General features: G+C 40.7%; 1 protein-coding gene across 2 annotated transcripts; it reads right to left on the bottom strand.

Annotated features, from left to right (window-relative positions):
• Positions 1 to 1,178: 1,178 nt before the first annotated feature.
• Positions 1,179 to 24,627, bottom strand: LOC137125998 (protein arginine N-methyltransferase 8-B). 2 transcript variants are annotated; one of them, XM_067502338.1, is made up of 10 exons: positions 24,328 to 24,627; positions 19,432 to 19,677; positions 18,014 to 18,169; positions 12,982 to 13,045; positions 12,008 to 12,150; positions 11,233 to 11,320; positions 9,901 to 10,016; positions 6,793 to 6,943; positions 3,778 to 3,899; positions 1,179 to 3,327 (listed from the first exon to the last, which is right to left on the bottom strand). In XM_067502338.1, the coding sequence occupies exons 2-10, from the start codon at positions 19,510 to 19,512 to the stop codon at positions 3,244 to 3,246; spliced, it is 1,005 nt and encodes a 334-aa protein (XP_067358439.1). In that variant the 5' UTR covers positions 19,513 to 19,677; positions 24,328 to 24,627; the 3' UTR covers positions 1,179 to 3,243. The 2 variants fall into 2 exon arrangements, with proteins under 2 accessions (XP_067358439.1, XP_067358438.1); XM_067502337.1 differs by lacking the exon at positions 24,328 to 24,627 and adding an exon at positions 23,263 to 24,246.
• Positions 24,628 to 25,616: the final 989 nt, after the last annotated feature.

Genomic DNA, 25,616 nt, shown 5'->3' with positions numbered 1-25,616 from the left:
CTTAATAATAATTATTACATATAGTCAAAAAAACTGTAAGAACAAGTCCATTGTTCCGACAAATGACAGTTGGATATAAAAATAACTGTACAAATTTCTCCCTTTTAAGTCAAACTAAGACGTCTTCATTTTTTTAAATGTAGGAAATATCCCTAAACTCTGATTGTTTAACCTCAGATATTTATTTGGGGCCCTTTCATCTGTCATACTGGGCTTATTACTGTAGCTATGTTAATATATTCATTTTGTGTTTTGTGCAATTTTTAGCTAGTTTTGTTTCATCCCCTTTTGTACACATATATCACAGTAACACGAACAACTGTAAAATTCAATCCATCAAACAGCCTTGTAGTAAACACTAGCTTAGTGAAGTTAATGTTTTGTCAGAGAGGTATTTATTTAATTGTTTGATTTGTTAGGTCAAGAGCTATGGTGGTACACTATGTGGCATTGCATTATATTTTGCAGATATATCAGTTTCTTCACCTGGTGGATAAAGTAAAAATGGAAAAAAAAAAAGATGCACTAATTGTATGTAGTTAAAGCTACCATAGGCAACTTTTGGGAATCACGCTACTGTAGCATAAGACTCGAAATCAAATCTCCCATATAGATATAGATATGTGCAAGGTCCCCTTTCATGTTGGCATGTGATGGACAGGCCTCATAGGTTAGAAGGTTGAGCATCGCTCAAGAGCCTTTACAAGAGAAAGTCTCTGCACTGCTCTCAGTGCTGTCCCCTGTGTCACAGGAAGCAAAGACAGCACCTCTCCACATTAAGATATCTTCTGCTGCATATCGCTACGAAAAAATATTACATACTGTAGCTTTAAATCAACATAAAATATTAGCTATTACAAAAGGTTATGGGGAGTTTTGCTTCGTGGTATTATATGTTTTAATTGCCGGTACACACAATATTGTATTTGTATTGTACAATGTTTAACCAACCACATCAAGTTGAGTGCACAAAATATGCTGTGTATTTTGCATCACTTTAGGCCGCCATGGTGCCAAGTATTTTATGAATATTGAGCTGTTGATGAACATGTTAAGTAAATTATTATTATTACGTTTTTTTGTATGTTAAAGTTTTAATTTAACAGGTTTTGGTAAAAAGTTCAGATTTTACTGTTTCATATTGTACTACAGTATCGTCACTAACAGTGCTTCACTACTGCCTGTGTCTTTCACAGCACTTATGTGTATATATTTATAATGTAAATAGCATAAAATAATTGTTTATCTGTATATTAAATGTACAACATCTTGCAATGAAGTTACTTCTTCTTGGTACAATAACATAAAAATAAATAAGACAGCATCACCCAGTGGATAAGTTTAGACATTGCTGTTTATTCATTTTTTTAACTTGACATGACAATATGGGAAACAATATCTTTACTAAACGTAATATATGGAATTAACATGCCAATTTATTAGAATCATTGAATCATCACCCAGGGCATTTTTTGGGTTCTGTGTGGAATTGTATCAGATTTGACTTTTCTTCTCAGTTCATTTTGGTGTGTTCCAGTGCAAACAAAAACAATAAGCACGTAAATACCAAAACATTTGCAACTCAACAATTTTCTGAGAGAACAGAATTGCGAGTATGCCGATATTTTTGGCTATTACTCTATGTCAACCTAGACAATATATTGTGGACAGATTCCAGAGGTGCTCTTTCAATGCAGTTATTACTCTTAACTTATTTGTGTATAATTGTTAGTAATTACTCATAAAATTATATTGCTTAATTGTACGAGCCAGTAAAAAGAAGACACACAGTCCAAGGAATAGTCAAACTATCTACTTTCAGAAGGCAGTACTCAGTTTGATTTCTATTTTTATTTTTTTTTTAGTTGTTACCACCATTAGTTGCATGCGTCATAAATAATCTAGTTACCGGAACCTCCATTGCTCCCAAGTTTTGGTTTTAGCCTTTGGTTATGGATTGTTGTTTTGATAAAGATCTTGTTCTTAACTGAAGAAAACCTAGAGTAGACACCTTGGCAGTAAGAGCACAAGTGAAGTGGAAAGATCACTTCAAGTTCGATGCCGTCTGTAAACACCAGTCCTGCATCATTAGATTTGTATACGTTGTACAACAAACAGGATTTTCAAGCTCATTAGAAATGTACAGGATACTAGCTTAAAGATCTTTAGTGTTGATCTTCATTATGCTCACTCCATAATGGAAGTGCATTGTTGTGCAATGAGATCAAATACTACTAACTCAAGCTTAAGATCAACCCTTTTCAAGGAGCACAGATTTCAGTTCTACTTACAAAGAGATTCATGGGATGTTTAAAGTTACATTTCTTGACATGAATAAGGTCTAGATGGAGACAGAAGAAGTCTCAGTGCTTAAATGTGTTTTTTAAGTAACATTGCATGTACTGTATATATGAAACTAGAAAAAAGCTAAATGCAGAAGTGCAGAGAAGAACTAGGTAGGATTCGGCACTTGGTCAAGGCATTAAGGATGGGAAGGGTATGTAATTGGCATGTCAACATCACAGCTCAAGCTGACAACACATGGTGCATCTGGAGTCCAATCTGTGCTTTGATGCCTTCTATTACACACAAAAAGCTACTAGTACACTGACTATGCAAACACATTACCTTTCACATTACACATACACACACCTATGCAGCTTCCTCCATGGCTGTGATGTTTAGTTGCGGTTAGATTTCTAACATCTCTAAATTAATATATGAGAAAAGGATATTCTGACAAGTATTCCCTACAATACATTATGTGACATTAGATCCACACCTTCAGTCTTTGCCTATTTGAAACTGAATTTGGACAACACAGGAATTCCTTAGCTTAGCTCTACAGTAATCAAAACTGCCAACAATTCCCAGATAATGTCTAAGTTATTGTGGAAAATGAATACTGAACAAAAGACACAAGTACATCACTCCATCTCACATATACGTACATCAATGGTCAAAGACATTCATCGAGACTACAAATTATTCCTGCCCCCCTTTTGCCAGTGTTACATTCAGAATAGTTTAACAGTCAGAGTAACTATGCTTTGATCATAAACTGCAGTGACAACACGTGGTACTGTCAGTGGGGCTGCTTCTTCTTCCTCTTTGGCCTGGTCTCTCTCATATATGCCCCCTTCTACATCACACAATGTTTGTCTGTGGTGATGGGAGTTCCTCTGTCTCCCTCTGGTGGTCGGGGGTTGGAATTGACTCCGCACCAATTCCCCTGAGTCAAGCTTAGCGCATCTTGTAGTCATGAGCGATGGCTGCTTCACACAGCTGTCCTTTGAAATCCAGCTCAAAGGTAAAGTCCAAGTCACGCTACAGGTGAACAGAGAAAGAAAGGAAAATATTGTTTTGTTTGTTTGTTTCAGAGGAACAGCAGGTAATAGCACAACACAAAGTGTGAAAAAGAATGTAAGACAAGAAGGTGCTATCAGGTTTCCATTTTGACCTTGCAACAGAACACGGAGTTAAATAAGCTCAGATTGTTTGTGTCTGAACACAGATAGAGACAACGCCAACTCTGCTTCTCCTTCCTGGAGAGGGAGGAGTGGAAAGCGTCAAGGTCAACAACAGAATCTGTGATTGTTGGCCTGCGAAACACAGCACTGGTGGTGCTGCCTGCTTGACTGCTGACCAGCACGGAGGAGTAAGCACTCTGCTCTGAGCAGGCAGAGCCAGAAGTGGCTCATTTCTTAGCCACTGTATATATAAAGATAAGAGCCCAAATCATTAATAGCGGATGTCTTTACAATGAACAATACTCACAATGTTTTTCTCGTTGGGCTTCATAGCAATGCTGCCAGTGATCTCCTCTCCTCTTCGTACTGTCAGATAGTCCTCCAGATAAAACACTGTCTGCTTCCAATGGGTGTATGGAGCATCTGGAGCTGGCAAACACACAAACACACACACATGCATCTGGTAAGGCAGTCGTCCATGGAATCAGTTCCTCCTGGCTACTTGTCGAATTGTCCTTGGGCAAGAGACTGAACCCCAAGTTGTTCCCTGTGGGCCAGGTGAGCACCTTGCATGGCAGCCACCGCCATCGGTGTGTGGGTGTGTGTGTGGGAATGGGTGAATGACAACTGACCATTTACCATTTTACTATTTATATACACAGAGAAAACACACTTTTTGTAATGAATGATAAATAATCCAGTGCATTGATGCTTTGCAGATTAGTTCTAAGCCATGGCCACCATTTTTAAAATGAATGAGTTGGCCAAACATTAGAACCAGCTCTTCTTATAATGCACTCCTGTACAACTCCACTGGTCATAGTGTTATGCCTGGTCGGGTAAACATACAGCTGCTGACCTATTAGAAAGCCAGAAATCCATTGATGTAGTTCCAGTGCTTTAGCTGCATTATTACCAAATAGGACCATAGGACTCCTCTACAGCCTCTCAATCCAAAAGTTTCTTTTATTAATGGCACTTACAGTAGTTTGACGTATAAAGCATTAGTAAATTATTAACTATAAGGGCATGATGAGGTACACTTTGGTAATGCCACAACCAAATATCTCAAAGGCCAGAAATCATTAAGTACGTCATACCCTCTTCATACCCTGCTCCTTTCAGTTAACCTTCAGTCCATCATGGGGTGACATCATGTGTGCAACAAACATAGACAGTTTTACCTATAAAGTCTGCTCTCTATCTGATGTGAATGTCAAGCAGAGAATAAACACATTCTGTACAAACAACGAGGCAAAGAACCGACTCAGTGGCCCTCCAAAAGATCGGGGAGCTGCACTTGAGTTCAGGTTGACAGCGCTGAAGCAAAAGGCAGAAAATTTGTGGCTGCCTTCTTGACCTCCTGGCTGCTGTTCAAGTCAGTCTTCTTCCATGACCATTTCAATGTGTGCATCAATAAGTGTGTGTGCACGTTCGTGCAACATACAAACACAATCGGATAAAACCGAACACCCCAGCACCAAAACACTTGTCAACGTTCCCCTGTGCTCTGACCATCACTGATCGCTTGGCAGGGACTCAAAATGTCAATAACACTTAAATCGAATTTCTGCCAGCTGTCCTGGAGCAGCCTGGGAGTTTTCCCTTTATGGATAAGCTCTTTGTGAGTCCATACATAAAAGGGCCTGACCATCAGCATGGCAGCTGCACAAGCCTTGGCTCCAGGTTTTTGGGGCATAGTTCAATAAAGACACAGACAAGCTAGTTGTGTTTCTAATGCTAATTCAGGAGATGAGATGGCATTTCTGCTGGCCAGCATGAAGTGCAATCTTTGACCCCAAACTTACTTTTTTTCTCACTGGCTGCCAGAGTCTTATGTAACTGTCTTTGAAGACTATATCGTAAATCAATGGCTGTGCGAAAGATTGGACCTTCATCTTAAAGTTTGGGCAGAAAAGGAGTCCTCAGGTCTGGCATTGGAAAACTTGCTTGACAGACAAACTTACAGAAAATCAATAGAAAAGATGCGCATAGAGCAGAAAGGGCTCAGGTTAGGATTATACATTGTTTTTATTTATTTATTTTTTATTATTATCAAGATACAAGTTCCTGTTATCAGTACCAGAAGGCCAAAATGTTTGTAGGTTGAACTAACATCTGAGGTGACCTGCTTTTTAATGTAAAACAATCATCCAGGCCATTAAAAACACCTGGTGGGTTTATTGTTATGGTGAAAAAGGGTCAGCATGAGCACTCTCATCACTTAATGTGGTGGCCAATCTGTGTTTACCATTTGTCATATCGCACCATCACCACTAGAGGTCAGTCACACATAGATTTTGACCCAGAATTATTCAGGCTTCACTCCAAGACCACAACATTAGGATAATGCCAATCAGCCTGAGCTGCTACTAGTCTCTAAAACACAGTAATCAATGCCTTTAAACATTGACTGCCATCTGATTAGAGGTATTGCTTAACACTTAGCAACATCAATACCTTAGACTTCTAACATTTCCTCATAATCTGCCAGCAAGGTAAATGTTAAGTTATACTTAGAACCTTGGGAAGCTTTGGTCATATTACTTCCCACATATTTAAAAAAGAGTGCTGCCTCTCTTTAACTTTAAATGTACCTACCAGCATGTTTAAAGCTAATTAGCACATTTCAGTGCATGACCTGTCCAAAACATCAGGCTTCATCCTGCTTCCAGCTGTGCTCCACTCACCAACTGCCAGCTGCTTGTTCAGAGTTCCATGCTCAAACTGAGGCATAAAGTGCTTTCTCTTATTCCCTTTCTGAGTATCATGAGGTTTATTTTATTGTTTCCACTTTATGTCACTGAAGCCATCAATGGAAGACGGTATGTTAATGGGGGACCAGCAGTGTCAACAGCTTCTGAAAAGTTTCCTCTCAAATGTTTGGCTAATGAAATACAAAATCTGAACTTTTGAAGGTGCTGTTTCATTGCTGAAGTATTTCTCATACCTCTATGTGGAGCCAGGTAATCCAAACATACATCCACACATCAAATTTCAGATCATCCAAATTGCCAACAAATTTAATGCTTTATGTCTGAAGTTACAAGCATTGGACCCCGGTCAAAGTGTCCTTGAGCAAAACAATGAACCCAAACTTAGTTTTTCCCAGTGAGTGTTGGCCAGCTCCCACATTGATGTATGAGTGTGTGTGTGTGTGTGTGTGTGCGTGTGTGAGAGTGTTAGTGTGAATGGGTGAATGAGAAGCAGTGTAAAGCACTTTGAGAACCAATAGGTAGAAAAGTGCAATATAAGTGCAAAACATTTACCATTTACCCCAGCTGCCCTCTTTGTAAGGAGACAGACACGTGAAGCATCTTACCAGTAGAGAAACCAGTTTTCTTGTGACACTTGGTGAATTCAATGTTGAAGTATGTGACCAACGCATGGATGTAATCATTCCTCTGAATCTGAAGACAGAATGCTGAGGTGAATGAGAGATCCTCAGTCTTTACTGTGTAGATGTCCACTTCCTGAAAGAGTCAAGACATGGATAGTTTAGATATTTGAGACACAATACAAAAAAGGAGAAAAGAAGTACAGTATCTAAAAGTACAGTACAATACTTACAAATAGTTTCACCATAATTAAAATCCCTAAAGAGAAATTGAGTAAAATCAACTGAGAATTTTTAAGTGAAGCTAAAATTTGAAAATGTAAACAACTACTGTACATATGCAGTTCAACAAATTAATGAATTAAAATTGAATTTAAACAACAGAGTATTTAAAGGCGAAACCGTTTGTTTAAGGCAGCCATTTCTCTCATTTTTTCTCATTTTACAATGCAGTAAACCGGGACTGTGCCAGAATCCTAATAACAATCCCAAATGAGGTCCTAACCCCATATCTGGGTAGGATAATCTTGTTTTGTGTATCCTGCTAACAGATATTCACCTCTAGTTTGCTGGGTTTGGTGCATTCTGAGGAATGAACGTTATGTTTGTAGGCAATAGAAACAATGTCAGGATCCTCCGACATCTTAAAGAATAATAATTTTTATTTCCACATTAAGCAGATATATACTTGATCTCAGCATAAACTTCTCACATCTCATAGTTCAAAATAGCAACATAATGCACTTTAAAGTTTTCCTCTTTCAATTACTTTAAAGGCAAAATAAAAATTTGAGAAACACCATCATGCAGGTTGCTAATGATTAATCAATTATTTTCTGCAGGATTGTACTTGATAATGATCCTCACGGAGGATTGTTACCAAAGTTTCAAACTGCCGTTTAATAACATGAGGTCCTCTGTGTGCTACTCCTCAGCTTTCCAACTTTAATGAGGTCATTCAATAACCCATTTAAGGACAATAAAACTTATCAGTGGGGCATCATCATTTTACAAGTTTTTCTTCCACGAGATCCAAAGACAAGCAGCATTACCAACAGCTTCATACAGACTTTTATTAAGCCCTTGTTACTGATGTGTTTGTTGGTTTTATGTAATATCTCACTGCATTTAAAATTAAAGGATGTCTGATTTCAAAGGAAAGCAGAGCGTGGGTGCTTGACAATCAGCAGCATGGAAAAAGTAACGCTGTAGATATGATCGCACACAGCAATGCTCCACCAGGACAGAGGTGAGACAGTGCAGAGCCATCCAATTAAAGGCAGCAATAAGGAGGTCACTATGACAAGGAGCACAATCACGAAGCCTTGACTGGCTGCTATTGACATGCATGGCACAGCAGCTCGATCAGTCTAATCCACACGTTGAAAAGCAGAGACTGGGGCAACAGCCACACATCAAGGTCACACTTTTACAACTGCAATATGTTAGACAATATCTTTACTCATCAATCAATGTCTCTGTGTAGTTATAGTCAGTGTGTGTGTGTGTGTGTGTGTGTCTGTGTCTGTGTGTGAGTTTTTCACCACTGCAATCATCCCGGCAGCGACTGGAAACTATAATCATATATTAGTTACCTTGGGATTAGTTTCCCTTCACAGTTGACATGGGAGCTATGGCTCGTTTTAACATGAACACCTAGGTAATAATCTGTAAAACACTTTTTCACAACACAGTCCATTTAGTGGCCATTCTGGTCAGATCGTATGTTTTTTTTTTTACCTCAATTTATTCAGGCTTTATTTATTCACTGAGAGGCCGCCTCTTTTCCTCTTTATCCCATTAACACATATTCATACAATGAATGTCTGACCTGTAGCTACAGAGAAGCTCTGCTGCAGCACTTGGGGTTGAGGACGCTGCTCAAGGACATTAGATTGGAGTTGATCAGGCACTGCTTTTTCGTTTGTCTCACCCAGATTTAATCCTGCTAGTGCGGGAATTGAACGAGCCCAAATCTCTACCCTTTAGGTCCCTACAGCCCCATACCATGCAGCACATCATGACCTTGGTTTGCTCCAGTTGTTAAAGTATGGAGCTGTAGATAGTCAGACTTAAAAATGTTATCTCTTTATTTATTGTAAAAATGAGGGAATATGCTTGTGCCTAAATATTTATTTTATGTCCTTGTGGTGAAGCAGGTTTCTAAACGGAGGGTTACGATTATTTTGACTATTTCAAGCAACCATAGAAATTCTTGAACTGCTAGGAACAATGGAAATATAAAATAATAATTAGAATAACCTTATCAAATGAACTGTGACTGTCCAATACCAGCTTAGCAATCAGGCTCATCATGTTGACATTAGCCAGCATTCAATTGTATTACAAATGGGCAAATAGCATATTTTAATGAACATCATTATCACTGCACAGTAAATAAATAGACCTTGTGGTGAGACTCTACTAGCAACATCGGTTTCCAAAGTCAAGGATGAAATCGGAACTCAATAGTAGCCACTGTATACCAGCATATTAAAGGTACAATATACAGACAGTATGTTGATATGTGCTGTATGTTGGTCACTAAGAAACTCCAGTAAAGAAACATTAAGCTGAAAATGTTTGAGGTCATTTATAAACAGTGCACCACTGCAGAGTTTGCCCACCAGAGAGGACAGATACATGTGTCTTTTCATTGTAAAGTGTCCCACTTACTGTAATATGTATCTGCCACAATGCTTTAAAAACACAACATATTTTTACAGCATGTTATGTATTTATATTTTCTGCTCCATTGTGGCTACTTTATGTTAATTCCTCAATAATATCAGTCTGAGCCTCAAAAATATTAAGAGAGCAAGGTAATAAGCTGTTGCTGTTGCTCTTATCAACAAACATCAACGGCTTCGATGCATTTGGCTCGCTAAGGCTTTTCACACGCTGCTTGAACCATATTGATTTCATGCCATATACTGCACAGAAGTACTATAATGATAAAGCTTACAACTCAATACTGTGTGACATTGTGACAAAATATTGAATAAATTCTGCAGTGCATTATGTGTACAGCTGACATTTTGTCAGGCTCTGTGATAAATTGATTATCAGCCATTATATCAGCATGTTACTAACCTTGACCAGGCAGGAGTTGGTCACCACTTGTTTGGGGTCCACTACGTCCACCAGTGGTTCCTTCATAGCCACGTTACGGATGCAGGTCATGTCAAAGCCATATACGTTCTCCCACCCTGGTAATAAAAAACAGCATTATTGAGTTATTTTAGAATAGCTGTACTTGGTCTTTTTAAATCGAAAATATATGAAACACCTCTTTGCAAACACCTCTTTTGTTCCATTTCCAGGATTTAAAAAAAAAGAAAAAAAAGAGGAGGTGTAAAATGTAGTTTGACTGCAGCTGAAAAACACTAGTTTAGGCTTTACAGACAGAGCCTCCCTGAATAGCCTGATCTACGACCCGAGAAGTAAACATCCTGTCATTTTGGAACAGCTTAAATTTTGAAAGATGAAAGTCACATTGTACTTTGTGATTATTTTCCTCTTTGGGCTCCGACTCCACTCCTCTTGCCCTGGATATCCTTGCTACTTAGGCTAAATGATCCCATGCATTTTTTTGCAAGGTTCTTAAGATTGTGTGGAAGCAGACATTTCTATCATGGCTAAAAAGGAAAGGACTACTTGCATGTAGAGTTGGTAATGAACAGGTCACAAACCTCTGGGATTTTTTGTAATGTTCTGCATTTGCATTTCTTACTGCCCACTTAACTAAAGCAGGGAGCAGCCAAGCCCCATGATGCTCTTAGAGTAGTGGAGTGCTTCAGGAGCCACTTCTAACTGAGTCTAAAGGTCAACTTCGTGAGAGAAGTTTGTGCTCAGTAATGTGCATTTGTCTTGTTGTATGAGTGCAAACTTTAGAAAACAGAATAACTGCAGAATTCAGGCATAATACGACAGTTTCACAGTGGAGTAAAATAGTGTGATGGTACTTTCTCTGGATATTTTCTGGTGCACTGTGGTTTTATAATTTCCCAGTTGTATCAGGGGGATGTGAGTAGGAGGCCTATGGGCTATTGTTCAGTTTGACTGCTGTCATCCAGGTGGTGTACTGACTTTGGCTCTGTTCTTATGCTTCGCGTCCAGCTACAAAACATCGCCCACAGTCCTCCTGGCAGGTTTAGAGTGGGATGACACAGTGATGGAGAGACTTTTTGACTTATGATATCAATTATCGCCCCCAGTCTTATGCCTGAGGAAAAGTTCAAAATCATTTGCAAAGCTGTAAAGGCTCTGTAGAGTGTGAGTGCACCCACAGTTGTGTGAGTACAGTGCAGACGTGTGGATGATTCCTACATCCACGGTTTGTTTGTAACATAGAGACATAATGCTGCTTATAGCCACAAAAGAGCATATCAAGCCCCAAATAACGTCGATTCACACAGAACTTACAATGAATTTTGAAGTCTTTATACTGCCTGTCTTCTATGGCCACCACATACAGCGAAGCGCGATCAGGAAACATTAATCCACCAGGCTTCTGTTTGGCAAAAGATGCAAAGGAAAAACTCACCAATGAATCCTGGACACATTATAAAGGATCAGCATTAGAGTGATGGTGACATTTTCTTCCTCTGCCAAATGGAAGATTAATTACTGAAATGTTTTAGTTTGCTCTACATGAAGACTGGAGAGGAGTATAATAAGCATAATCAGAAGGTTGTAAATATAACTTGCCAATATCAAAATATTCAAAGTGTCATGATGTTTTGTCTTTATTAATATAATAAGCCAACTAATATCATCAAACTTTTTTGTTTTTACAGATTTTCTTGCTACATTAATGATGGTTGCAATAATCAATTTATTGCATTCTATTCATAATTTATCTATGAGGCAACAGAAGGGGTTCTGGCATAATTATAAAATAACATTGTTTTAGTTATAATTATGAGAGAAAAAAAAACACTTCATAAAAACAGATCTTTTTTTCATGTGGTAGTAATAAAAAAAGCAAAGCTGAAATAATTTCTGCTACATAAAATTTATTCAAATCAGTTTAGTTTTAGATTTTGCTTTTCTGTGTGCTTCTGAAAAACAAAAGTAACACTGAAATTTAACTTGGTCAAATAAATTTTACTAGAAGGTTGCTCTTAAGTTCGTGCATGTAGCGTGTCTGTAACATTAACATGTAAACACTCTCATATACAGAAGCCACACATCGTACCAGCCACTTGTCCCTGGCAAAGATGACAGTGTTTAACATGGATTCATAGAAGAGGCAGTAGCCCATCCACTCAGATATGATGATGTCAACCTTCTCCACTGGAAGCTCCACCTCCTCCACCTTGCCCTTGAAGATGGTGATCACTAAAACACACACAATCAATGGTACTATTAAAGTGTCTTTACTAACACCTTGCATTTAATGTATACAATATGCCCTGAATTTTACTCACACAACATGTTGTGCCATCGCAAATAGAAAGGTATCGACTTACGTTACTGTGTGAAAGAAAGACACTACCGAACAGCACTTTTGTAGCTAACAAGGTGATTGACAATGGACATCGATTTCACACAATTCTTTTGTGTGAGAGAAACAAAGAAAGAAAGACATCAGCTCTTGCAGTAAGTGCTACCATGGCAGCACTGGTGTTCGGGCCAGCTGGGGTTTACAATGGAGAAGTGGACCTTCGCCCTGTCTGAGATTAGCCGACTTCAGCTTTGTTTGTTCGTCCTTGACGAGAAGCTATGGAAAGGTTTCCCTGGTGACGTGTCTGTCAGAATGACAGGAACTCTTTTGGCACAGCTGGCATTCTGCTCATTCACCGTCCCTAACTAAAATCCTCACTCATTTACTTGTGTATGCTTGACTTTTGTGGCTTAATAGATAGGACATTGGCTGATAGTTTATGGGGCCAAATGCAGGCAATTGGCAATTGGCATTGCATGTCTTACACGTTGCATGGGTGCTGTGATAAACATACACTCTGAAGTTACATATGTTGAAGCACAATCCAGCGCAGGTGAGAATGACAAACACTCACAGTCATCGTTCAAGACTGCTGTTGCTAGCGCTCAGGAGATCGAGAAGCAGCAGCTTCTATCATGATCATAACCTAGTTTGTTGCTCCCTTCAATGCAGATGAGGTGCAGTGTCATCAGAATGGCGAGAGGAGGAACAGCTGCAGCTCTTACCGCTGTCGAGGTGGTTGGACTTGATGATCCTCTCTGAGTACTCTGATATACTGGAACATTCAATCTGGCAGGAAAAAAAGGGGGAAAACTAATTAAATGATGATGAATGAAAGGCTATGATACTTTAGGAAGAATGTTTTTAATGGAACCACTGCGCTTGCAATGACACGTCCTCAATTTCCCTGTAATGTAGAACACTTTAAATGTGATGCTGCACTGATGTTGAAAGGAAAGACTGGTCTCTGAGTCCTACATTTCTAAACTGGTGTACCTACAGGATGAATAAATCACAAACTAAAAAGGTTCAGAGCAGGTTCTGCTCATTTTTTAAAGAAATATACGTGTCACGTGTGTCCACTTGAAAGCAGTATCATCCACTTTGCTAATATCCACACTGCTCCATACAATTATCACAGCACACAGTGCAAATCCTACTGTGATCTGGAATAAAGACAAGCGCAGCATTCATTCTTGATTTCTGAATAACTTCTGTGCGACACTACAGCCATGCATAAGGTGCTGTCTGGGGTAGAAAACACAGTCATCTTTGTGGTTTATATCTCTGTGGATAGCTTTGATTCCAGCCCTGAGCGAACGACAGGAGGCTTCCACCTGGTTAGCAAAGCTCAAAGTGTACAGCATATTGACTGATGCTGAAACTCCTGTGACTACCTTTGTCCTTTTGGCAAAACAAGACTGCAAATGAGACATCTGGGCAGCTGGATATTTGCCAATTGGGAAAAAAAGGACAGTTTTTTTATTTGTATGGCTTGAAGTATTTTTGTGACTTGTGAGACTGGCAGCAGCAGGTAACTAACCAGGGACAGTGTCTCATCTGGCATTGTGCACTGAGGGTAATTTGGCATTCCAAGAAGTGCCCTGGAGTCAAGCAGAAAATAGTGGACGGTAAGAGAATATTAAGGGACTGAATTTATAAGCTGTCCAGCCTCTGTGAGAGTCCCTGAAACTCTGCCAGAGCATCTTACTTAAACTAATTATGGTGAAGATTAGTTATTGCTCAACTGTAACCAGGCATTTAACCCTGATGGGACCTTCACCTTCTAGTCTCATTAGTCTTTTGACATTTTAAATTCTTTTAAATTATCCTCATCCCACTGCTTTATTCTTTTCCCATTTCTCTCCGCCGAAATCCTTGCATCTCTTCCTATTCTGTCTTTTTTATACATTTGCCTTTGTGTTCTAATTTTTCTGAATCCAGAGCTCCCTGCCTGACATATTTTGTACTTCCCGTTCTGCCCACTGATGCACAACTCATGGCTGATTTATTGAGGTGCCAGCCATAACAGAGTTACAACATAATAAAGCTCCATCATTCATCAAAATAAACGCTGCACACTTTTAGTAGGCACCTCTCAAACAAAATAAGGGCATAATTCAGCAGGAGACATTTGTCAATTCTAGGGTCATACAGCACATGGGGAGCCTGAGAGTATAGATTTTCACCTGAGTATGTACGCTGTGTTCCACCCACCCAGGGACTCTTTGTTAGAGGTGTTCATTCATGCTGCAAAGGTGGATCCATCTGGTCGTAATCAAGCAGCCGACTTCTGAATGAACTCTGTGCTCTTGAGAGTAAAAAGGCAAAGCCAGCTAGCACCCTTGTGGCTGGAAAAATTGAAGCAAGGAGGTGGGCCTCAGACAGTCATGAAAGAATGAGGTCTATGGAGGCTTTTAGAGGGGGAGGCAGGTACTGAAACACTCACTGACTGTGAGAGTAAAAACTATATAATCTCAGAAACAGTATTTTTCATTTTTGTTGCAGCCAGTGGCATTTGTACACTCCAGGGGCCGCAGGCAAAAAAGCCCACAGAGGCCCCCAAAACGAACCCCCTCACTCTTTTCTCCTCTCCTCATATTTTCTCATTTCTAATGTACGACAGTTACTGGTAGCTAGCTGACACGAAGCGTTTACACATACGACTACAAAGGTCTGGGCCAGGAGCAGCTGCCCATTCATTGTCAACAGAAAGCCGGCTATGCTGCTGGACGGTACACTGTGCCAGAGTTCAGCCAATCGGGAGCATTTTGACTCCAGCGGGAACCCAAACAGAGAGTCAGTTTACTGCCCGACATAGAGGAATTCAAAAGTACAAAAGAGGAAAAGCTGTCACTGTCACCCAATTGTTACCGTTGTGTGTTTAATATGATATTTAATGTTAGTAATTATAGGATTTTGTTGATTCAAGTGGAAACTTAAGCACGAAGTGGTGATGTGGTTAAATTAAGGAGGAACAGGTAATTGTCACTGTGTTCTGATTATTGATGTTGTATATAACACATTATGTAAGTTAGTGGGACAGATCATATATTTGTCAGAAAACAATGTATGGGAGCTTAAGGGGTTTATTTATGTCATTACAGTAAGTGCCAATACGAGAGCCCATCTCTCAGAATCATTTTTCTTTTTGGTTTGCCTCTCTTGACACTACACCTCTGATTGCAAAACTATAAAATAGACACTGAAATGAAATTCCACAGCTGAGGTCCTCAGTTCCCCACTGATCATGCACACAGGACCTCACATTAACACTCCCTCCCTGGAGCTGCCCTGTTCTCTGCTGCCTATTAGTACATGACCAGTAAGGAAGCTATTGGTGGCGCCCACAGCTTTCTGTCTATGCTTCTGTCAACTGGTCATACAAAGGAGTGGGTGATGCTCCCGGCCCTTAAAAATCGGACAGCATCAACTGCGTAAACAAACGACAAAGGCAAATGTTGCTGCAAGTGTATTTATGCGTGTGTGTAGTTGCAGGTATACGTGTGGGCCTGCGCTGTTAGTGTGTGATAATAGCTGCCAACACCAGCCATCTAATCGGCAATGACTCCTCATCTCTTTCTGAGTCTCTGACAGAAGAGACAGCCATTAGCCATGTGTCCATCAGAGTCACACTTCAGTGGGACTACTGAAGCCTCAAGTCATCACCTCCTCACACGGAGCCCCTTGCACCTCTCGCTAGTGTCAGGTAGAGTCACTGTCACTGCCCTCATCCCTGTGTGCTCCCACTAGTCCTTCACTTCAGAGACACAGCAAGTACAAGTTTCTAACTTCACCCAAGTGTGATGGCATTACTCTCCTCTGCCTCAGCTGTGGTAAGTTATACAATCAGATAAAAATAAGTCAAGTATAACTAGAGAAAATGTAGTCATCTCTCACAAATTCAGTTTAGTTTCAGTTTAATTTCTGTGGTCTTTCAATAAAAGTTAAAGACGCTTTAAGCACTGATTGTTATAGGGACGAAAGTAAAATCTAAAACAAAAAATCACACAAACTTTTAATGTATTCTTAATCTCTGAACATCAAGAGATTGGAGGATCTCATTTACTTTTGTGTTTTTGATGCAAAGTAGCTAATACTGCTTGCAAAGCCACCTAACTGACTCTAACTAGACTAATCCTAACTTATTATTTTACCACCTCATTAATATGCACTTGGGTAGCACGGTAGAAGAGTGGCAAGTGCTACTGCCTCATACATAGAAGGTCCCTGGTTTGATTCTCCCTCCTCGCTGCAGCCTTTCTCTGTGAAGTTTGGTATGTTCTCCCCATGCTTGTGTGGGTTTCCTCCCGCAGTCCAAAGACATGCATGTTAGTTTAAATGTTGACTCTGAATTTCCTGTTGGTGTAAATGTGAATCTGAATAGTTGTCTGTCCGTGTCACAAATCTCTCTCTCTGTGTTGGTCCTGAGATTCACTTTGAGTATTTGGACCCTGATATATCTGCATCCAAGTCTACTGTTGTTTACACTGACTCTACAGTTTTGCACTGTGATGGTACCAAACATTTAGCACGCGCAGTGCATTGTTTCAGAGGCTATTAATGGCTGATAGGACTCACAAAACACAATTAATTTCCTGTATATTTAGATGTTGTTTATTTGAAATCCCCACACCCTGCTCTGTGCCAGTAACTCTTATTACAGGTTACACTCCCACTCCCCTACACTGCAAAAAACATTTATCAATCTGCTACAGGTGTTGTAGCTTTGTACTGCAAATAAGCATTATACTCTATTGTCATATAAAGGTTTATTTATATGCTGCTGGACGACACAGATGACACAGACATGAAGAAAATACTCATGCATTGTGATGAATCCAACAAACAGATAACAGATAAAAAGACGGGTTTCATTTACTTTATACAATTATTCATTCATGTTCAGGTGATCCAGAATTGAGGTCACTCTTCTTTTGTCTTAAATCAGATCCACAAGATGGAATGATGTTCCCAGAGCCCAGTCTTTCCACCTCACGGGCCCATCTTTCACATCCAACTGTGTTTGGTATTTTAAAGGTCAGTGGCTTTGGTGCACTGCTAGAACTGAGGGGATCTATGTCAAAGGCGCATTGAACTACTTAAGTGTTAGCCCTCTTTATGGGTTTAGCATCCAGCTAGATGGACAGCAGTGACATAAGTGTAAGGTAACGCACAAACTGACATGATATTTTAGTTTGAAGTACAAAAAGCGGATAACAGAGTAAGGGAGGGAGAGAGAGAGAAAATGTGCAACAGCGGAAGAGAATTGGAAAACAAACACAAGCAAAGCAAAGTCACACACACATAAACACATTATATCAACCAGTAGCTCAGAACAAGTCTTCCAAGTTAATCATTCCTCCCCTGCAGCAAATATACACAGTCTGGAGCCACGATATAAAAATAGGTTCCACGTGGTTATCCCTAGCTAGTGGTGTGTATCCAGCATGTATTCTCAGACATGCCCTGACTAGCAATTACTTCTGCTCCAGTACATGATAAAAGTAAGAGCTCTCAAATTGCAACGGCCCAGCCTGTCATCCCGGCCACACACTAGTATCACCTGCCTGTAAGACAAGATATTCCTGAAAGATAATTTTGAAGTCTGATGAAAATGGTTAAAATGTTTGTTCAGATACACCGAGAACCAGTTGTACACCTTCATGTATTTCCTGAGGGCAGCTGTCAGCCCGCGGTGATTAGACCCAGCTGGTTCAGTATAAAAACGCTCCACTAAAAAGAAACACGTCTTACCCCGTATACATGCTTCGCCCCTGCCTTAGCCGCGAACATGGATAGGATGCCAGTCCCGCTTCCAACGTCCAGCACTATTTTGTCCTTGAAGACGTGCTTGTTGTGGTACATGGAGTTCCTGTAGGTGAGGGTCCTCACTTCGTCTTTCAGCATCTCCTGGTTTAGTACACAGCAAATAACATCAGGAAAATGCTGACACAGCTGACCCCTCTGAAGAGTGATAATTGCGGCTGTTTGAAATGAAAACATTGGCTGGACAGAGAGGGTCTGGGTTTGCTGTGATATCAGCAGTGGACCAGAAACAAATAAAACACAGGCTGCACCTAATGTCACTTTATTCTATTTCAAATGTGGTTCAACATCCACAAGCTCAGCTTCTGTGCACCTATTTGCTGCCTCTGTCTCGCTCACTGTGTGCATGCATGTGTGAGAGGGAAGAAAATACAAAAATGACAAAAATATACCTGACCTAAATTCCATAAACATAAAAAAATTATTTCAAAGGTCACAGTAAAAAGCTGCTCATTTTATACAGCCTCTAATACAGTTTCCTCCTCAGTTTAGAATGCAGCTGAAATCTGAGTGAGGAGGTAACCACACAGAATGACAAAATATCACCTTGCATGGTGAAGATGTGAGGAAGAAGAATGAGTGTTCAACAATTGCAAATGAGTCTTAAATGGCTGGCCTGACTTGAGCCTCCAAGGCAGACTCTCGCAGGTTGTCTTCTGTAAGCATGGACTGACTTTTATCCCAGGGTAACCCCAGTAATATAGCGTGAATAGAGCCAGTGGTTCCCAACCCTGGTTTTCATGTTAGGATCCCCCTGCACATTTTGCTTTCTATCCCTATCCCTACGCAACTGCCCTAACCACTGTAGATTGGCAGGTGTGCTCAGTCTACCAGGCACTACAAGATACCAACTTAAGTTAGGGTGGGATGGTGGTATCTTACAACTTCTGGTAGGGCACTAATTGGGTTGGAAACGGGGTCGCTGAGGATCAGGGTTGGGAACCACTGATCTAAATCATGAATGGTTGAAAAGGCAAACACACTTGTCCATGTAAAATGTCAATTTCAACTATTTTCAACGATCTTGCACGAAAGAAATGTTCTGGTTCAACTTCCAAAGATCTACTGACTGACTAGTTCGCTTTTTGACAGTTTTAATACACATCTGCAGTACAAATCCATATAAAAAGGTATATTCATCATGTAAGATAAATATAGACCTTTGATTACCATTACCTGCTAAAAGCATATCAAGGTTTCCATGGTGTCAATGTTAACTGAATGTAATGTGATGTTTGTCTTTGTAACTTCCATAAAATGTGGATTCACTTCTATGTAATTATCCCCAACAAGGAAAGATACAGCATTTCTGCATTTCTTACTGAGATAGATGCATACAGACGTACCTCGTGGATACCAAAATGGGCATAAGAGTCAAAGTAGTAGTCTCGGGAGGTCATCTCCTCCGGACTGAGAAACTTGGCCATCTTGCCCCGCCCTGGACAGCTAGGGAGGCTGGCAGCATGTGGTGTATGTGGTGGCAGAGGAGGCCTTGGGGCAGGCTGGATGGACGGCACAGGCTTGGGCAGCGATGTGGGTTGTGCCGACTGAGATGGAATTATGCGGATTGGCTGCGGCTGTGACTGTGGTTGCTGGAAAAGAAAAGATTAAAAACACTATTAAGGCTGAAGCTGTAGGGAGACTACTTTTGAAGCAACAGACAAAAACAAGGATGTTAGGATGGTAAATGAAAGGGTGTGGTTTGCCTTTGTGGACATTAACTGGGTTAAAGTCATTTTCATCTGCTCTCATGGCTTTCAGCTCATCTATCTGGTTTACTGCTCCACGTAGCTGTCTGTTGATTCCCAGAGAGACAACTGAGTCTGGAGGAAATTCTGATCATTCACATGAGGTCAGCCTGTCATTCAACAGACGGCAGAGGGCCAGAAAGCTCCAGTCTGCGCAGAAGGCACATTCATAATGCCCTGATTATCACCTCTAATGCGTGCTGGGAAGGTCTGGCCGTTGTGTGTGCATGCGTGTGTGTGAGTTGGTGGGTGACAGAAACCGACGACCAGCATGTCCTTATTGAGCCAGGAAGCCTTTGTGGTGTTTATTACAACTTTCAGCCTTCTAAAAATAAACAGTTGGCAACAACCACAAAATTAAGAGCCACTTTTAGACTATTGACAGTTATTTTTCATTATTGCAACAGTGTATTTGTAAAGAAGCAAAATAAGACCCTGAAAGGCTTTAGGATTTTTATCATTCCATTTTCCTATAATCTTAGGAATAAAGCATTTTTATTGCTGTAATTCCATCTTCAGTATTACATCTGCAGCTGTGTGTAGATGTAATGTGCAGATGTGAAATGTTTTTATTTGTCTTTTAAGATTATATAATAGGACTGACTTATAACCATAAGACCATGAGGTGGACATTACGCTTACAAACAGACTGAGTCTTACTGACCTACAGCGACAGCATTGTGTGGCAATTTGTGGATTTAAAGGCGGATTTCTGTCAGCAGCGTGGATTTTTCCATGTTTGAACAGATTGATAGCTCTTCTCTTCTTGCTCCTTTTTCTCCTGCCTGTACCCATACTTTCAAAGTCATGCAGTATTTATCTTAGCACTCCCTTTCCCTGCTGGGCTTAAATGGCATGGACTGGGACACAGTGACCAAGAAAATGATGTGTGGAAATACCAGGTCACAGCAGGGTGCATCTGCACCAAAGCTGACCTGGACTGGTCAAATATCAAGTGGTCACTCTCTGTGTATGTATAGTAGACACGGTCTGACTGTAGGGTTAGCAGTGTTGGTCTGTTAGTTCACCACCTCCAAACTGACTTCCTGTCTGTTACTGTAATTATGCAAATCCAAAACCACAATTACAATAATTAAACATAATTCCCAAACAGAAACACAGTTTATGACAGAGCTGTGATTTTGTAACCAAATTATTATTGGAATGGGAAACCAGCTTCAGTATAGTTGGACTGAGCTGATAAGACATTTGGTTTGGACATCTGATAAATGGTAACAATGCATACTGAACTTATTGTCCTGTAACTGATTCCCAACTGTTTGTATTTTGAAGACATCTGTTTTTTCTCTATATTTTCACTTTTAAAAAATGGCCTTAATGAAGGTTTGTGAGGGGCTTTAATTAAAAAGTAAAGACCAAGTGTTGAACTTAATCCTTTGAGCCATGATGTTGATTTCCAAAAGGAGCACTTCAGGGCCGTACAGACCTTTGACCTGATCTGTGATTCTGAAAAGCTTCTCAATGTGTTTCACATTTGGATCATTTATGTTACCAACTGCAGATATTTTGTAATTAATACATCGGTTCACTTAATCTGCTATTTTATTTGGAAGCTCGGGAATAAACGAAACAAATGTTTCGCATTAGCAACGGTTTTCCAGCACACTCCCATCTGTGAAGACGCAGATTCAATCTTGGCATCTTCTAAAACAAATTAAAACACTTCTACGCTAAAGAGCAGGATTCGATAAACAGCTGTCTCCACTTACAGAAAAGGTGATTAAAGCTGTCAAGTTTAATAAGAATCTAATGCAAACTTTCTAAAAATTCCAATGTAGAAAAAGCTAAATCCTACTAGGATGCGATTAAAGGATAGATTAAAGTAGACTCGGGTGCAGTACGGTCAGAGGAGCGCAGCTGCTGAGTGTAACTGAAATGCTCTGACACAGAAAACAGAAAGCAGCACACATCCTTGCCTCTCTCCAGATAGATTAATGCATTTGAGGTTCTATTTAAGAACGATTCTTCATCTCTGCACTGAGGTGAGACCTGTTATTTGAGTAGGACACTCACACAGTCTGAGTGAGGGAACACAGTTTGTCCCTGTTTGTCCACAGTTACCCCCTGTGCACAGTGTTATTGTCACATATTCTCTTTGATATGGGTTTTAGTATATTTCCCACAAACTAAAGGAAAGAATGCAGCCAATGTTTGTATTATGAGGGCGATTCACTTCAGGAAACGAGCACCTTTATTGATCGTTTCGAGGATGAAACTCATCAGGGGAGCAAATAATTTGGGTATTTGCCATTGCGCCACTTAGGCGCCTCTTATGGCACAACTATTCCAAAGCAGCAAATGAAGGGAAAACCCATCAATTATTGTAATGTGTCAGGTGCCCTCTGAGATATAAGGATATTTCTGAAAGGCTGGAGATTTGAGGAGGGCTTCTCCGATGAATAAACTTGCTTTGGGAGAACTTTTTGTGACGAATAATGTGCAACCAAGCAACAGAAGGCTGCCTGCAACTTCACAGGGTGCTTGAATCTTTTAAGAAAGATTTCCAGAATTATCAGCATCGCTCCTACAGTACGCAGTCTGAATACAGATGTGACACGGAATTCCATAAAACATCGGAATCAGGCTGCGCTGTGCTGAATGTATCACCCTATAATACGCCAGGGTACATGGAGTCTTCAGTTAGATGTGTCAGCATGTGGCTGTATCATCTGATATTTGAAGTGCTGTGAACGGTGGATATAAGCCATTAGACGTGCACTCTGGGGATCCCCTCTGAGAGAACCTACTTTCTGCAAATTCTCTCCACATCGGCTCCCAGCGTCTTCGCTTTGTCTGCAAGCTGCTGCAGTACCTTGGACAGCGCACGTACTTCACACGTTAGCGCAGCCGCAGCCTTCTGTCCCGTTCAAGCAAATGTTGCTCGCAGTAACCTAATCTTTATTGAAACTGAGTATTTAAGTGTGACGGTGTGCAAATACATCAAGACTGTCAAGACACTGTCTGGGGGACCTCTATCCAAGAACGGGTAGGAGTGAAATCAAACCCTTCTTGTGACATCCTGTCACTGTCTTGTGTTCTATTGGAACAAAAGTGAAAGTACACAGTTGTCCACACTGAAATGTCCGAACATTGCTCTATCATTGGGATCTACACGGTTAAAAGATGCGACGCAAGAAATGTTTCCACGTGTGCTCTGTTGCAACTTGCCTGGCGTCTGCTCTGCACAAAATGCCTGTTTTGTTTGCGTTACACATCCTTTGCAGAGAGGAAGCCTAGTCCTCAGATTGCTGTCTCACCATCCGGACAGCCAGCATCCTGCATTTTGTCCGAGGTGTAACTTCTACTGAAGGTAGGGCACATGCTGTAGGATGCATTTAGGACGCATAGTCTGAAAAACTGAACATTGTCATTTTAGTACGAAAAACCAAAGGTGTCTATCACACTTACCTCACTGCTCTCAGACTCCGCCATTTTTCTCCTGAGGAGCATGCAGCGGGACGAGTGTTTAATTCCCATAAGAGCCAGTAAAAATGTGCTTAGACCTGATAGAAGTAAAAGAGGAGGGAAAAAGATGCGTCTCCCGAATTTCAGGTTTCTTAGTTCTTTGTCATTAAATAATTCTCATTCACATCACAACTGCAACGTTCCTTAGAAAATCTAAGACTGGGAAAAGACACAAAACTACACGAGGTCCAAAACGCATTGCAGCCACGATTGACATGAAGTGTAGTGGGATCCATGGTGCAAAAGTTTGCAGTCCACCGGTTCCTGGAGAGCGTGAGAGGAAAAGGCATCATTTGGCACCAGCTGAGATAAAACTGACTTAGATACAATGTCCTATCCCATGACCCATCAAGCGCAGATGGGAATCTCAGAAGACTGCAGCTCCAAAAGCAGCAGATTGTCATGCATGCAAAAGTTTGATTGATTCCTCTACTGCAACATTGTTTCTAAAAATAGCAACGCAGCCTCTGCTGCCTCGCAGAGTGGAAAGACTTGTCGCTGAGTACATGCACAGAAACCTGATGACTCTTCAAACGTGCCGGCGGATTTCACGTTAACACATGCCACCATTTTGTTCCCCTGTGCTCATCGTCTTTAACGTAACTATCGTGGAATCAAGCTCCATTTATTCGCTCTCCATCTCCACAAAGTGCTGAATGCTGACTGTCCAGAGAAAGTTGGAGATTGGTTTGCTGGAGAGCGAGACGCTCTGTGCTCAGGTTGAACACACTCGCATACGCGCACACACACACACACACACACACAAACACACGCTCACAAGCAAAAGTGCGAGGAAGTAATCACCCCTGCATCGCCGGCCAGAGGGACAATATGTGAGCTGGCTGCTGTTTGTGCGCCTATTCCCTGCTTCACCTGCTCTGCTCGCTCCGGGGATGAACCAGGACATCCTCAACACACACATGCAGTATACACCGTTTTTGTACCTCCACAATAAAAATGTATTACTTCCTATTATTTTTTTAATTTTCATTTTCTATTTTACGTTACCTTAAACCCAGTGGGCTCCTGGGCTCTCTTGTTTTATCAATTATAACAGCTGATTCCAGCCACAATGCAGTGGTTTAAGATTTTATTAATTACTGCAGAACTGCCAGAACTGATGGAGAGTCATAACTATGCCTGTGCTATTATTTCTCCTCTCTGAAGTCCTCTGCCTTTGCACTGGAGTCTATTTTGAGGAGAGGCCATCCCTCTCCACCACCCACACCACTCACCACTTGTTACATTATTCAGCAGAGAGGGTAGGCAGACTCTCACCAGGCAGCAAGCAGGGACTACATCAGAAACCTGTCCCAGTGTTCTTCTCGTTGCCCACAGTTTGTGCCATAAATACACCTGTTATATGCACATGAGTAATGCATGAAAAGATGCCCAGATGCTCTACTGTATATGGAAACCTGTGGGGCTGTATCGTCACAACTGTTCTAACTCTAGTTTTTTAAGACAGAAGACTGAAAATGCATGTTGACGTTATAATTCATCATATTGACACCACCGGTGTCTGTACAAAGTTCAGTGTTGATCCACTGAATAGCTTTTGTGAAATTTCAGTTTTGATTAAAGTGTTAGACCAACATTTCCATGCCTAAAACCATAACGGTGGCAACTGACAAGCCCGCAAATTCTGGGTATAGCCAAAGCATGAGGATCAGTATTCCGCCGCACATATGAGCGATTGTGCAGTGTTGCAGATTACGCAGAAAGATGTTCTTTGATCTCAGCCTAATTACTCTCCTATGGTGTACTGTATGATTTCTGACAGTGGTAGTGGACTGGGGCACTGCTCTTCCCAGTGAGAGGATCAGAATCCGAGATGCACTGAAATCACTTTAATTACCTCATTTTGTCTCCCTGTGATGTGTATCTTGGGGTCTAAAAGAAAACCTTGTTGTTCTTTTTACCTACAGGAGAGCAATGCTGAGATCAATGCTAATAGTCCATTGTCTGGAGGTACAATAATTGCTTCCTCCTGTGCGTGTGTGTGTGTGTGTTTGTGTGTGTGTACAAGAAGCTAGTCATTATCTTTGAGAGGGCACTACAGCCTCGTGAAGCTTAATTAGGCAATTCTACATCTTTCACATCAACAGGAACCTTTCAGAATTGTAGTTACAAACTTACAAACACGCAAAAGTAACAGAAGCAGCAAATGACTTGGACTTGATTAACTTTGTTGTACAATGAGAGCTACAGAAGCAACTTTGAGATGTTTTATAATGTGCTCACGGTTTATTATTCGACTTGGGCAGCTGTAAAAAAGATTAACACTCTTGTATTTG

Source organism: Channa argus, chromosome 4, assembly GCF_033026475.1.
Source record: "Channa argus isolate prfri chromosome 4, Channa argus male v1.0, whole genome shotgun sequence".
Taxonomy (NCBI): Eukaryota; Metazoa; Chordata; class Actinopteri; order Anabantiformes; family Channidae; genus Channa; species Channa argus.
Note: the sequence above shows the minus strand (reverse complement) of the source record. Positions and strands in the feature narration are given on the sequence as shown.